Consider the following 15,450-nt stretch of genomic DNA (forward strand, 5'->3'; position numbering starts at 1 on the left):
GTTGGACATTCTATGGTTTTGGCAAATGTATGGCATGTGTCCACCATTATAGAATCATACTGATACTGCCCTAAACAGCTTCTGTCTTTCCTGCCCACTAACTCTCAGCAACCATCGGCCTTTTTATTGTCTACAGTTTTGCCTTTTCTAGAATGTCACATACTTGAAATTATATACTACATAGCCTTTCAGACTGGTTTCTTTCACTTAGCAATATGTAAGTTTCCTCCAGTGTACCACAATCTGTTTATCCATTCATCTACTGAAGGATGTCTTAGTTGTTTCCAGGGTTTTGCAATTATGAATAAAGCTGCTATAAACATGCACATGCAGATTATTGTGTGGACATGTTTTCAGCCCATTTGGGTCGATATCAAGGAGCATGGTTGCTGGGGCGTATGGTGAGAGTATGTTTAGTGTTGTGACTGCCAAACCATCCTCCAAAGCGGCTGCACCTTTCCCGCCAGCAGTGAATGACAGTCCTGTGTCCTCATCAGCACGGCCGTTGTCAGCGTCAGACTCTGGCTGTTCCAACAGGTGTGCCCTGGAATCTCACTGTTGTTTTTCTTTGTTTTAATTTATAATTCCCTAATGACATGTGATGTGGAGCATCTTTTCATTATGCTAATCTGCTGCACATATTTATGGGGTCTATTTCTGGGCTCTATATTCTGTCCCATTGATCTATTTGTCCATTCTTCTGCTAATACCACACAGTCTTGATTACTGTAGCTTTACAATAGGTCTTGACGTTGGACACTGCCAGTCCTCAAACTTTGTTCTTCTCCCTTAATAGTGTATTGGCTATGGGGTCTTTTGCCTGTACATATAAATGTTAGAATCAGCTTGCCAATATCTACACAGAAATTTGCTGGAACTTTGATCGGGATTGCATTCAATCTATAGAGACAGCTGGGGAAAACTGACATGCTGACGTTGTGAATTCCGTTTCATCAACATGGACTATCTCCCCATTTATTTAGTTCTTTGATACCTTTCATCAGAGTTTTATAGTTTTTCTCATGCAGATCTTACACATGAACTTTGTTAAGTGTATACCTAAGTATTTCATTTTGGGGTTCTAATGTAACTGATATTATGTTTTTTTATTTCAAACTCCACTTGTTCATGGCTGGTATAGAGGTAAGTGATTGACTTTTGTATACTGACCTTGTATCCTGTAATCTTGTTATAATTGCTTATTAAATCCAGAATTTTTTGGCAACTATTTCAGATTTGCTACATAGGCAATCATGTAATCTGCAAACAAAGAAAGCTTCATTTCTTTCTTACCAATCTTTATACCTTCCTTCCTTCCTTCATTTTCTTTCTTTCTTTTTCTTTCTTTCTTTCTTTCTTTCTTTCTTTCTTTCTTTCTTTCTTGTTTTCTTTCTCTCTTTATCAAAATTTAAAACTCTCACTCAGCAAAAGCAAGTTTAAAAGACATCTATAGACTGGGGAAAATATTCACAGTAGATATATCTTTCTTTTTAAGTTTATTTATTTATTCTGACGGGGGTAGGGGCAGAGAGAGAAAGAGAGATAGAGAGAATCCTAAGCAGGTTCTGCGCTGCCAGCTGCCAGTGCAGAGCCCGACACAGGGCTCAACACCATGAACCGTGGGATCATGACCTGAGCTGAAATTAAGAGCTGGCCACTTAAACGACCGAGGCCACCCAGGCGCCCCAACAGTAGATCTAATAAAAAACTCATATCCAGAATATGCAAAGAACAATGCCAAAGCAATAGGTAAAACAAAAAGAACTCTGTTAAAATTGTCAAAAGACTTGAACTATGTTTAACTGTGTTAAAGAAGAAATCCAAACAGCTAAGAAGCATGTGAAATGTTCACAACTTCTTTAGCAATGAGGAAAATGCAAATTAAACCACAGTAGGGTACCATTTCACACCCAAAACCAAGGGATTGATAATAAGAACTGTTGGCCAAAATGTGGTCCAGCTGGAACTGTCATACCTGCTGCAGGAAATGTTAAACTCTCTTTGGAAAACTGATCGGCATTTTCTAATGAAGTCAAGCGTACAAGTGCTGTGATCCAGCAACTGCAGTCCCAGAATGTACCCGAGAAAGGTGAGGGTGCATGTCCATCAGGAGGCATCTTATGCGACACTCACAGGAGCAGTGTGGGTGATGGCCCCGGTGGCGCCTGCTGGGTGCCCCTGCGGTAGAAAGGAAAGGAAAGCTGTGATGGAGTCACACGTGGTAGGAAGGTCTGTGGCCACAGGCGAGAGTTGGGTCCAATCCTTCACGCTGCTTTGATCAAAAGTCAGCTGACACAAATGACTGCATCTTGTATGAGTCCATTATTATAAAGTACCAAGAGAGCAAATGAACCCAGGTCGCCTGTGGTTACTTGTGGGCAAGAGGACACGGGGGGGTGGGGGGACAGCAGGGGGGCTCTGGGTGTTGATAATGTTGTGCTTCCTGATCTGGGTGTAGGTTCAGTGAAAATTCATTAAGCTGTGAACTCCTGGTATTTTCAACCTTTATGTACGTATGTGATACTACAATAAAAAGGTTTTCAAAATGCCATTTAGCAAGAGATCAAAAAATGTGAACTACCTAGGAATAAATCTAATGAAAAAAATACATAAGACTTCTTCACACGAGTCTACAAAAAGTAAAGAAGAATTAAGTAAAGGGAAGGATCTGCTCTGCTCATGGTTTGGCAGAGACAGTATCATAAGTTTGCCAGTACATGCACATGGGATTTGATTCTCAGTCTCGTTAACTGTCAGGGAAACGCCAATGAAGGCCAGCCACAGACAGAAATCAGTGTATTCCCATTTGATGTGCAAATCTTACGAAGTCTGACAAGAGCAAGTATTGGAAAGTCTGTGGACCAGCAAGTAGGGTGTAAATTGATGCCATCACTTTTGAGGATAATTTGGCGTTATTTTCTTAGGTGAAGCGACTCCACACGCTACTGCCCAGCCATGCCACTTCTCAGTGTGTCCCGGGGAGCATGCTCAGCACCAGTGTTTACACTGACAACCAAACACGGTTCAAATGTCCAGCGTCAGGAGTCCCAATAAACAGTGAGGCGTACCCCACAACAGAGTAAGAAACACCTGTGAAAATGAGTGAAGTCGAGCGTCCCTCACGCACACACATGACACCGTATGCTGCTCACGCAGTTTAGAACCAGAAAAGACTAAAAGCACACATGTACATAGGATGTATGGGAGGAAACAAAAGGGAAAGGGTAAAGAGGGTGGTAAGCACCAACCATGGGGGAGCAGCTACTTGGGGAGATGTCTGTCCTCGACGGGGTGAGGTCACACTAGTAATTATGTTCCGTGGACAAATGGAACGAGTCAAGCAGAGCTCAGTGCGGCTGCTGCAGAGACAAAGGTCGTGACTAACCTGGGCTCTCACCTGAGGGCCAACGCCCAAGAGATCTCTGCTACTTTAACCCGACCTCCGCCCGCTCGGCCCTGCACACTCTGGCCTCTGGGACCATTTCAGCCTAAGTTGGCCCTGCTCTCTCCCTTGGTCCCCATCCTTCTGTCAGACCAGAGACTCGAAGGAGACCTTGGGACTGTTTTCCTTCTTACTTTATATGGTTTTATTAAGCAGTGACTCCCTTAATAACTGTCTCCCTTTTTTGGTATTTTCTGTATTTCCATATAAATATATAAAACAAAATCTTAGTTTTAAAAATCCAGAAAACGTCTCTTAGTATGAAGGCTGGAAACTGACGGTTGGCCCTATCCAAGATTAAGAAGGAAAAACAAAACAAAAAGCAAAGAACGTTGCCAACGTTCAAAACCCACAGGCCTGCATCCAGAGCTTGCTTGCAGGAATCCGAGGCTCTGGCCTCAGAGGGGTAGCAGCCCTCAGGCCCACCTGCTGCCTGGCCGCTGCTGCCCCGCGTGGGTGTGAGACTCCTCTCTGCCGACACTGCCTGCCTCCAGCGTGTGCTCCGTTCCTCTTTGGTGTCCTTACAGGAGAGAAGACTCCCCACAGCGGCAGCGAACTGTCCCCTCTAACGAGCTCCTTTGGCTGATGAGGAATCTGCAGTGGAGAAAGGAAATGCCCTCTGCAGGCCAGTCCCAGCCTGCACCGTGGAGCAGCCCAGAACCTGGGGGCCTGTGTGGGTGTCACGGGGGCTGTTGGCTCAAAGAGCTGAGACCTGTCCTGCTGGGGACGCAGGAAAAGAAGGCCACAATGGAGCCAAACTGGAAACCAGTGGAGAGCAGACCCATTTCGGGGGCCACTCCAGCTGGTGCTGAGAGATGCTGTGCTGGGCAGTGGAGCTGGGGCACCAGGTCAAGGTCAGGTGGGGCTGGGGGGAGGGGTGCAAGCAGAGCCCAGTGTTCTCTCCCTTTCTCTGATTTGCAATGGTCCAGGCGGCAACAACAACGTGAATGCTAACCCACCTAATCCCCAGCAGGACAGTAAGGATGCAAAACAGTTTCTCAGGGAACCTCTAACTCATCTGCCCTGTGTCACTCTGTCCACATCACATCTGGTAGATTATGCCACTAGAGTCCCTGGACCCAGCAGGGCTGGTGAGTGGGGGTGCCCCCCCCCAACCAGGCCTGCTGACAATGGTCTTGGAGCCCCAGGCTGTGAGCAGGAGGCCCCTCTCCCTCATCAGCAACTGTCCCTTCAGACCTAGCTACAGACCCAGACCCAACTGGTGTTTCCACCCTCCCACACGTGACTGATGGTGGCTGTTTCTGTGGCAGGTAAGAGATCGTGACGTGTGTTGGAGAGGGCCAAGAGCCCTGACTTCAATTCTAGACCAACCTGAACCCTGACCAGGGACCAGAATTCGAGCAGCAGGTATCTGAACCCTGCACAGCAGCCTACACTAGCACATTGGCTAAAGGAGGAGCAAATGTCCAACATCACTGAAGCTGAGGTGGAAACGTGATGGTCCAGAGTGTTGCTATTTCGTAATAGCTTTTCTCTCTCCCCTTCCTCCTCCTCCCTCTTCTTTTTAACTCTCGCATTTTATCACAAACCTTGTGGAACAAAATGAAAATCCCTTGCCTGGCATGGGCCTAGAGCAGAGATCACTGAAGTTCATTTAGAGAACTCCCAGGGATTTCCAAAAGTGCTCTCAGCATTAAGCCATTGAGGAAAATAGAGGTGCCTTTTTAAATCCACAAATACAATAATAAAGTAAGATGCCATTAGTCATGTGTTCTCACTAGAAGAGAACCGTGGGAGTCTCCGCCTGCGCTGAGCGAGCACTGGGCTTGTTTCCTGCCTCCCACACCCACTCTGGTGAAGCCACATGCTGCGTTCGCTTCTAACCAGTGTTTAAGAATTTTCATTTTTAATTCCAAGAGGTTTTTAATTCACGCCGCAAGGGACAGTCTATATACAGCAGGAATCACAACTTTGCACCGAAGGCGCAAGCCGGCCTCCTGCTCCTGCGGCCCCGCCCACCTGCCCGCCCCACCCCTGCGGCCTCAGGCCTCCGAGCGGATGGACGGAGACCCAGCTACACCCCACTACAGTCCAGGACCCGGCCTCCCAGACGCCTCGCCCCCCCGCCCCGACTCTGCCGCTGACCACCAGCCGCAACACGGCCCACTCTAAAACGAGGAACGTGAGAATCTCTAATGCGAGTTCCTGGGCGCAGTTGCTGGCTGTCCGAGCCCAAGCCAGCCCCAGGTCAGCCGCGAGCGTGCTGTGCGCGCGGTGAATGGTGCGCAGGGGCCCAGAGGTCAGCGGCTGGGCGTACGTACGCAGGCCGCGTGCTCGCAGGCCGCGGTCTGCCGTCCACCTGTCACCCATCCCTGTCCATCCGCGGGCGCGCACCGTCCTCTGTCCACCTCTGACCTTCTACTCACGTTCGTCTCCCTGCTCATTTGTCCGCCACCGCCCATGTACCTACCTCCCCGCGCACACACTTCGACCCGCAGAAACGCACAACTTTGGGCTCTGTCACTGGGTCTAACTTTTCCTAAACCGCCTGCCTGGGGTGGTAGGGGGGGAAGGCGGCAGAAGCATAGGGGCGTCCTGGCCAAGCTGGGGGGACCCGGTGAACCAGCGCGCCGACCGCGCTCACCGTCCGCCCGCCTGCGCTCACCTGCGGGTCGGCTGCCGCGGGCTCTGGTCTTCGGGGGCTGGCGCGCGGAGCGGCCCCAAGGAGGCCCGGCCCACCGGCCCCGGGACCTGGGGTCCCCCAGTCTCCTGACCCCGGCCCCGCCCCCAGCCGGGATCCGGCCCCGCCCCACCCCACCCTGGCCCCGCCTCTGCTCGAGGCCCAGACCCCATCCGAGCCCTGCCACGTTCACCCGAAGCCCCGTCCCAAGCCACGCGCCTCTAAAGGCCCCGCCACTGTCCCTCCCCCATCCCAGGTCCCGCTCAGCCCTAAGGCCGGCCCCTACTGGGCCTCGCTCCGCCCCGCGAAGCCCCGCCCACGCCAGGCCAAGCCCCACCCCCTTCCCAAGCCCCGCCCCGGCCGAGGCCCTCTCCTCACCAGGAAGGCCCGCCCCGCCCGAAGCCCCGCCCCACCCAGGGCAGCACAGGTGCCAGGTCCCACAGCCTCAGACCCACATGGGGTGGGCGGGGCTTCTCCAGCTGGGCCTGCAGGTGACTGGCCCAAGGGCTGTCCCTGGTCGTGCTACACAGTGTCTCACGAAGCCCTGCAGCCACACCAGAGCCAGTCCTCATTCCTGAGCGGGCACAAGAAGCCTGTGTCAGTGTCCCCGGACCACGGAAGCAAGGCACCACAAACCAGGCGGCGTAGAACAACAGAAATCTAGTTCCTCCCAGGGCTAGAGGCCAGCCAGGGTGCCAGATGGAGGCGTCCCTGGCCAGCTATCCCTCTGCAAGCTCTAGGGGAGAGTTCTTCCTGCCTCTTTCAGCCTCCCCGGGGCTGACCGTGGGCCGTGGTGTCCCATCATCCCCTCTCTGCTGCTTGCCTTCTTCCCTTTGTAGGTCCCGCTGTCTCTGTTCAAATGTCCCTCTTCTTATAGGACACCAGTCACTGGGTTAGACCAGCTGGGGACACAGTCCTTCCCACAAAACCTTTGGGGCATCATCCTGCCCTCCAGCAGGCAGCCTCCGCTCTGATGTTCCAGCGCAGACCCCTCTGGGTTCCCCGTCACAGGCACTATCTGGGTCTCCAGCCAGCTACTTCTGCTCCTCTGTTCCCTCCACGGATTCTGTTGCATGTCTCTGGGAACAGCCCAATGCTCTCTGGCGTGCACACTTCTCTACAGAGGGCCGTTCTCAGGCTGTGCCCTAGCGGTTGGTCTGCATGTCCACACAGACTGTCCCATGCAAGAGAAAGAGTTTGCTGACTTTAAGTAATTTGGAAGATGTGGATGAGCAGCACGGAGGAGGCGACATTAGGGCTGCAAGCCAGCCAGTACCCAGGAGCTGGAATGCCCACCAGCCTCCCAAGTATGGTTGGTGCCGGACCGCGCAGGACACTTGCTGCGTGGGCTCCCTCAGCAAGGTGAAAACATTTCTCCCACACACGGGAGTCTGTCTGGCCAGACGACTCAGGGTTGGCTATGCTGCCATGTGCTCACACTGTCCCCTCTGGTTTAGTGTCCAACAGTGGCGGCTTTCTCCTTCCCGCCCCCACTACCTGCTGGTGGAGGTCCTCCTGGAAGAGGAGGTGCTCACGTATTTATTCCTTGGCACGAGTGTGGGCACAAGTGTTCTCTCCTGTGTCACCACGCGTGTGGCTGCTGCCAGGGTCCCTCCTGTGGCCACTGGCAGTGCCTTTAGGTTAAATGGCTTATATTTTTTAAAACCCCTGTTGCAATGGGAGGGTGTGGCAGGACAGGGGCAGGAACGGACACAGCACGTAGCCTCTGGGTGTGAGCCGAGCTGACGTGGGCCACGCCCAGCAGGTTCACCGGGCAGTGCGCCGAGGCTGGAGCCGACCAGATGGGAGAAGCGAAGGTCCGGGCCTAATGAAGTTGCCATGCTATTCCTCAACCTAGGACAGGGACAGGCATACTCGGTCACCTCAGTGGCTTGGCAAAGAGCAGCACCCTCAGCCTTGTCTCCCACTCTGGGGGTTTCAATTCTTGGGGATTTGGTCCAGCTGTGGGGGTCGGACCAGAATATGTACACAAGACAATCAAAAACCACCAGCATTAAGCAATGTGAAATTAGACTCTGCCATAAATGGCAAATGCAGGTAGTTTGGAACTGCTAAGTGGGTCAAAGATACCCGGGAGAAGAAGTGGAGCTGTGGGTTTTCAGTGCCTGCCACTCAAGACGCACGGCAATGCCACAGAGTTGTTTGTGGTCCCACAAAACGTCATGGGAGCGTGTGAGATCAAAACCCAAAGAGACACTCATGTTCCACACACCTGCTGCTCTCCTTTTGTGAGAGGAGGGAGAATGTCAGCTCGCACGGATGGCCCTCTCATTTCTTCAGATTCTGGAAAAGACTGTGGAAGAGGCGTGGACTTGGAAATCTGCAAAAGGGTGTCGTCCACTCTCCTTCATGCAGCCATGAAATTTCGCTCTTGTGGTGCTGCTGCAGGAAACTTCTGGAGGTCTGTGGGGTCGGGTGGCAATGCAGAGCTCGGTCAGGACTAAGTCCACGGCACAGATGGAGGCGACGACCCCAGCGGAGCGTGCCCGGCCCGCTCCCCCCGTGGCCTCACTCTGGCTCCCAGTGCTGGTGCCAAGGCTGACAGGGTCCCAGCTTCGCTGATGGAGGGCGCGTGGCCTCGCTGAAGGCACAGCTCCGTTAGAGCAACGTAAGAGCTGGCCGGCTCAGGCTTCACCACCTCAAACCATGAGTGAGGCCCGACATCTTGCCAACTGTCACCCAACTGTCATTTCTGATTGCGCCCCACTCTGATCCTACCAGGTTGTGTCCATCTTTGTCCGTTGACATCGTGTATGCCTTTCTCTACGACGCATGTCTAGTTTTCACATTTCAGGTAAAGGTTTGGCGGGAAAACGGCAATTACCAAAAGAACTCGGAGGCGAGCCTGGCCCCGGGAAGGGAGTGCCCGCACCGCCCTGCTCTCCAGGCAGCACCACGCGGTCCCTGAGAATGGCAGGAACCCTGGCCCACGGGCCGGGGGCTGAGACCGGGCGTCCATTGCCTGCAGCAGGCCTATCTTCAGGCCGTTTCCATCCACCGGACTCCTGGGAGTGTTCTTGTTCCTGGGGTTTTCTCCTCTCCGCCCGGTGTGCAGGTCACGGCCAGTGTCCCGAGTCATTACTCCACGGGGACGTGGGGTCCTTTGTGAGGGTGCCGCACACTGTCCCCCGGCCCACCAGCTGCCTCCTTCTTGCCTGCTCTCTCACTTCTGCCTCATTTTGCAAATTTGCCTTCCTTTTCCCTTCTTGGCAAAAAGAATTCTCATAAGGGCCCTGGCTTTTGTACAACGTCAGAAAGACGCGCAGGCCGATTCTGTCCTCCGGGCTACTGTGATCCATCCTGAGGTGCTGGAGTCCATTTCGAGGGAAGGAAAGGAATCTAGGTGAGGAAACACATCTCAAAACAATGTCCAGCTCCCCACGTGAGGGAGACGTGCTGAGGCAACTCTGGCACCCTGAAAGCGGGTTTGGGCTAGCAGGGCACGGCCGTAGAAGCACCTCCCACAGGACACTCTCCACGGGCACGCCAGGTCTCTGCGCATCGCTTGAAGTGACCGTCCCCCTTTCAAACACTTCTCATTTTCAAGTAAGGCAGCCCTTTGTTCGTAAACGCTCTCTTCTCTCCCCATGCCCACTGCACCTCCCCAGTGTAGGACGCTGAGTTCTTGGGTTACTTCTCCAGATCTCACTTTATTTTATTCATAAATCATGAAGTAACCTGGGTACTCAAAACAGACTCCAGTTCCATGGCTTCGCATTGACACCTGGTGTTTCCCCCAGTGTGCAGATTGCGCCCTGGCACCCTAGTCCAGATGGGACATGCGGGCACTCCCTGAAAAGCACCCAGCCTCCCTCTCTGCTCTGGACAGTCAGCATGGTGACCACCTGGTGTCCAGTCGGAGCAGAAGATGCTGGAGGCCAGGGTCTCCTGAACTCCCCCAGCTGCTCCCGGGGCCCCATGGCCACCCCCTGCCCCAGGAAGCACCCACTTTCTGCCCTCCTGAACCCTCTTCTTTACACCAGTAGCTTCAAACTCTCTGACTGGCCAACACACACATGACACGCATGTATAAAATGGAACCAAAGGTCCCACGACAGCACCTTCTTGGCTGGGTGTGCACACCCCCGTGGCTGCAATCTGCTCCGGGGGCTGCCTTCTCCACCAGAGGTCTCTTTTGGAGACGCTGTTCAGTGGTCCTTGGAGCCCAGTGCGGCAGCAATAGCTGTTCCCAACTGTGTTCCTGGCTCAGAGACTTCTATCTTCGCCATCTGGGGTTACACGTGCAGTGAGCGAAGGCCCAGCGAGGGCACCGTGGGCTGGACTGCTGTCTCTCACGCATGCTCCCGGACCAGCGGCAGCTGGTACATGACCTGACAGCTTGTTAGAGACACTAGCCGTTGGGCCCCATCCCCAACCGATCTGGACTGGGTCTGGACTCGGTCTGGACAGGGCCACGCTGCACGGTCCTCAGTTCTCCTAAACTTGCAGAAGCCACTGGGCAACACAGACCCCTGCGTAACGTCTTGACGGGTTTGCACTGCAGCCACACACACCGCAGATTTGGCTCAAGGACCCCCTTCCGAGGTCACGTGCTTTCAGGTCGCTCCTTAGGCCACTTTACCCCTGCCTCGGAACTAGTACCTCAGATAAGCTGTCAGAGAATCTTCTGTGGTTTGGGGGCTTCCTGTGGAGGAGGTGACTCATGAAGACTGACCACCTCCAGGTAAACACTGACATGGCTGCTTGAGAAGCATCTGCATGCACACCTGAGCCCACACCTGGGCACACACCTGCATGCCCACACCTGGGTGCACACCTGCATGTACACCTGTGTACACACCTGGGCACGCACCTGGACGCACAGCTGCAATTCCGCGTCTGCTTGCCAAAGTCAAGGATCCCCGACACCTTGCATGAGGAACCCCTGCCTCCTCCCTGGCTAAGCGTTTCCCAAACTATTCCATGGGACAATGTTGGGAAACTGGAGGTGACACTGGCAGTGTCTTCTCGGCAGGGACAGTCAGGGCAGTGAGAATGTCTGCATCAAACTCCGCATCAGGATGAGTCAGAAATGTGGTCAAGAAAAAGACCACACCAAGTAGCGATTCTGCGAGAGCATTCGCGCCTCAGGGAAGGAAGCGAGCACGTGGTGAACTCTGCAGGGCCCGGGAGGCAGGGGCGCCTCGGCAGCCGCTTGGTTTCCTGTGGCGACCACGCCTACGCAGACACGACACGGACATGGCCTGCATGTGAGGAACAGCTTCTGACAGGAGGTTTATATATTTTTTATTATTTTTAATGTTTATTTTCGTATTTCGAGAGCGAGCCAGCAGGGGAGGGGCTGAGAGAGAGGGAAAGAGAGAGAATCCCAACTCCGCGCTGTCAGCACAGAGCCCAAGGCAGGACTTGAGCCCATGAACCTTGAGATTGTGACCTGAGCCGCCCAGTGGCCCTAACGGGAGGTTGTAAAGGCAGCAAGTGTCCTCACTGCAAGCACAGAGGATGTGGGTGAAGCTGGCTCCTCTAGAAGGGCCTGCCACCAGCCTTCCCCAGGCATGTTTCCCCCAAATTCCTAAACAACATGCAGTGTTTCTTGATTCTTCATGCTGCAAAGGCAGGTGTGGGCAGGCTCTGCAGGCAGCAGGGTCAGGGTCAGGGTCAGGGTTCAGTCGGAGCCCTCACGAGCCCCTGGGGCGGCGGGGCAGGGGCCCTGTCATCGGCCGACAGCCGCTCGACCCTTCAGCACATCCCTCATGTGCACCGTCCATCCCTAAACCCACCAAAGCAAAGGGCTCCTCTCACCAGGCGAGGGACATCAGCGAGGACACCAGTGGGACAGCAGTGAGGACACCAGGCCCTGCTTGCTCTCAGGGAAAGGCAGGCCTCGCTCTTCCTGGATGAGATGATGGAAACGGGCCCAGCTGATTTCTCCATCCATCTTGCAAGCACAGGGGCACGGACTTCCACGGCCAGTCTTGGAGCCAAGTGTTGGCGCAGGTGCAGCTGCACAAGGCGTCCTGAAGCCGCGGCCCCGGGCGGGCGGGGTGCTGGCAATTTCCGAGATGGCTGAGGACGTATGGCGGGGCCGGGGCTGCGATCACAGAGGAGGAGCACGGGGCTCTGGGGTCTCGGCTGACAGATGTATGGGATCTGGACTGGGCGGAGTGGAAGGGCCTCCCGACATTCAGGCCTCAGGCCAAGGCCGGGCAGCAGCAATGCCCCAGGGGTGCCGGGGAGCCAGCAAGAGCTCCAGAGTCGGACACCAGAGCAGTCGCTCACCCCACAGAGCCCACTTGCCCTGGCCTCTCCTTCTTCACCGTCACATGCGTGTCCTCGAATGCCTGTCCCGGAGGAACCACCACCTGCACATGCCCGATGGGGAGCCCTGGCCTCACCCCAGGCCACAGCTCTACCGTGCCTGTGCCCCGCGGGTTCCCGGCACCAGGGCTGCCATACATGCCCTGCAGCTGCTCCTGAGCCTGCCTCACCTTCCCCATCCTTGGCTCCGGCGCATCACGACCATTTGGGGCCCAGGAGACATTGTGTCCTTAGCAGATGCCGGTCACCTCTGTGCTCTCCTACAGAACGTGAAGCCGCGAAGCCTTGCTGCCTCGTTGCCTCGCTGCCTGGGGTCTGGTGCTCGGCCCCTCCAACCACGGATTCATGCTCCGAGGGCGATGCCAGGGGCACTCTGCTGCACCACGTCCGGGGCCTGTGGCCAGGGGCTGTGGGGGAGGCGCCCCGCACGCTGACCTCTGTCCACTGAGCACCTGCTAGCCCCGCACCCCCGCGCCTCCCCCAGGCGCTCCGACCCACCCGCTTCCTGGGTGTCGTTGGCCGTTCCTTGGCGTGTCTCCTGCACGGGCCAGGCTCTGCCTCCACTTGCGACCTCCCTGCCTGCCGTGTGCATGGGCCGTGCTGCACGAAGGCTCGCCTGTGTCTGTTGTGTGAACAAATCAACACAAGCTCCTCTCCCCACTGACCTCCCACAAGAGGCGCGCTGTCTTCACCTTCCTCCGCGAGGGGACACGGTGCCGGTGCTGCACGCCATCCCGTGGGTTCCTTCAGGCTGAGAGGAATTCTTTGTGTGGGGCTTTGGGCCCTGCGGACCGAGGGAGGGGTCTACCTCGCCCTGTCACGGAGGTTTAGGGGGCGGCGCTCAGGCCCATGGGGAGGAAGGCCTCGGGGTGCCAGCAGGTTGGAACACAGGGGGTCAGCAGTGCCGGGCTACAGCTCAGGGTGTGCCCACTGACCACCCAGGTGAGCATGCGGGGGACCCAATGAGGCACTTGCTTTCAGCTGGTGGCTTTTGGTCTTTGTGGCTCTACAGAGCTCTATGGCAGGACTTGCCCCACACTTTCTAGCCATGCCCGCGCACACAGGCGGTCTGCAGGGGTGCGTGTGAAGGCACGGAGACCAAGAGCTCTGCGCCCTGCAAGTCCGGATGAGGAAGGGAGAGTGAGCATGGGACCCAATCCGGTGGGGGGAGGGAGGGGCTCTGGGACCCTCCAAGGAGAGTGTCCTGCAGGCAGAGGTCTTCAGGAGGCATGTCCTCTTGGCATCTTTATGAGCCATTCTCATGCTGTGACATTAGCGCCACACGCCACGTTCTGGGGCCAAACTGTCAACAAGATGTGGTGAGCTCCTGGCTCTGCTCTTGGGTGCTGGAGATATCAAATGGAATAAAACACACCCCAGAGACCGGCCCTCGGTGGATTCCAGATTGCTGGGCCAGAGGCACGCGGACAGGTAAGATAAAGCCTCACAGACCGTCAGATGAGCCTGCTGTGCTGTGTCCACACCAGTGGTCCGGAGGGAGTGGCACTCACCTACTACAACACAGAAATAAATAAAACCAATGCTGTTTTCAAGGCAGATGTTTACATCATTTCTCCACTGACTCACTTCCGACTAGATACACTTCACTTCACCTTCAGGTGTTTGAATTTATGTCACCACACTCCATAATTGTACCTGCGACACAGAATTGTACCTAAGGGGTCTGTCCCTGTACTCCAAGGGTTTTGGTCAAATTGTGAGGCTCTTAAAGCCAATAGTTCTAGGAACACTCCACTCTGAGCTCCCCTCAGGGAGATCTGTAAGAATCAGGTCTTCAGCCATGGGTTTGCTGAAACGGGGCACACAATCACCAAATACACTTTAAAATTCAAAGGTACAACTTAGGTTTTGCAAATAGCACTGTATTAATTTGGTCTCTTAGAGAATAATGTGGCAAAATACAAATCATCCAAATTCTTAAGAATTGGCAAAGATTAATCTAACACAGAAATCTAAAAAAATTCCAATAAATTTCAATTAATTACTCTGATCATAAATAATCTTTATTAAAGCATGCATATTCTTGTGATTCAAAACAAATATTTTTTTCAAAACAAATATTTTAAAAGAATGATATACCTAATTTAAAAAAATGACGTGAGTGTTTTATTTAAAATTATTGTAATAAAAACAAATAGACACTTAGAAGGTATTTGTCATTTTAGAAAACACAGGCAGTAAGGATTAAATTTACTTTCCAAACTCACTGCTAGAATTAAAATTGCACATCACAGAAATGTTTAATCATGAATAATGACCAAGAGATTATGACACAAAAGCTAAATAAATAAAAACCCTTCTGATTTTTTTTTTTTTTTTTTTACCAAAAAATCATGAACTGATGAATTGACAATAGAAAGTTAACATTAACTTCAGGAAAAAAGGCACATCCAGGCAGAACAGTCAAGGTGATCCATAAGGTGCAGCGTGTATTATATACTGTGCATGATCAACTGAATGTAACAAATTAGTCTGGAAGTCTCGAAACCATAGCAGTAATAGTTGTCACACTGGGCAGACAGGAAGCCCCCTCCAATGGAGCGCTCTGTCCCCGAGGCAAGGGGCTCACAGGGACGTGCGGTCCTGGACGTGTCCCAAGTGTCCGGTTCCACACGGGGGTCAGCTCCCGAAGCTGTGTACTCTCTTGGTGCCTCAAAGACTTGACCGTCTCTCTGGCCGAGGCACACACCTTGTGATTGCGGCTTTCCACAGAACTGGGGCCAGTAAAAGACTGAGGGTGGTCACACTCAGGATTAGGAGGTACACCTGCAACAAGTAAGACTGTCACACTCAGGACTAGGAAGTACATTTGCAACAGGTAAGGCTGGGGTGGTCACACTCAGGACCAAGGTGCACCTGCACACCCTGTATGGCCACAGGCACCGGTAGATTTGGATGTGAGGTGCCCTGAGATGATGCATCATGGTGCACACTGGGTCACCCTCGGGCTGACCCCCTGGGGGCTCTCACGGGGAGCACGCAGCCTCAGGACAGGTCTCGGACAGAGCCTGTGCAGAGTTCGTTCTTCCACAGCGGTGTCAGTATC

General features: G+C 53.8%; 1 protein-coding gene and 1 long non-coding RNA gene across 9 annotated transcripts in view; both read right to left on the minus strand.

Moving 5' to 3' along the window:
* Positions 1 to 1,470: 1,470 nt before the first annotated feature.
* Positions 1,471 to 6,203, minus strand: LOC132681797 (uncharacterized). Its single transcript, XR_009611248.3, has 3 exons — positions 6,069 to 6,203; positions 3,869 to 4,036; positions 1,471 to 2,178 (listed from the first exon to the last, which is right to left on the minus strand). It is a non-coding gene; the product is annotated as an uncharacterized LOC132681797 (long non-coding RNA).
* Positions 6,204 to 14,933: 8,730 nt separating this feature from the next.
* The window catches only part of SLC9D1 (solute carrier family 9 member D1), a 49,190-nt gene continuing 48,673 nt past the window's right edge, over positions 14,934 to 15,450 (minus strand). For all 8 annotated transcript variants that reach the window (XM_060636622.3, XM_060636625.3, XM_060636618.3 and 5 more), the window contains one exon: positions 14,934 to 15,170. In XM_060636622.3, the coding sequence (XP_060492605.1) occupies positions 15,057 to 15,170 (114 nt within the window). In that variant the 3' untranslated portion in view covers positions 14,934 to 15,056. The remainder of the gene's footprint in view (positions 15,171 to 15,450) is intronic.

Source organism: Panthera onca, chromosome A1 (genome assembly GCF_046562875.1).
Source record: "Panthera onca isolate mPanOnc1 chromosome A1, mPanOnc1 haplotype 2, whole genome shotgun sequence".
Classification (NCBI taxonomy): Eukaryota; Metazoa; Chordata; class Mammalia; order Carnivora; family Felidae; genus Panthera; species Panthera onca.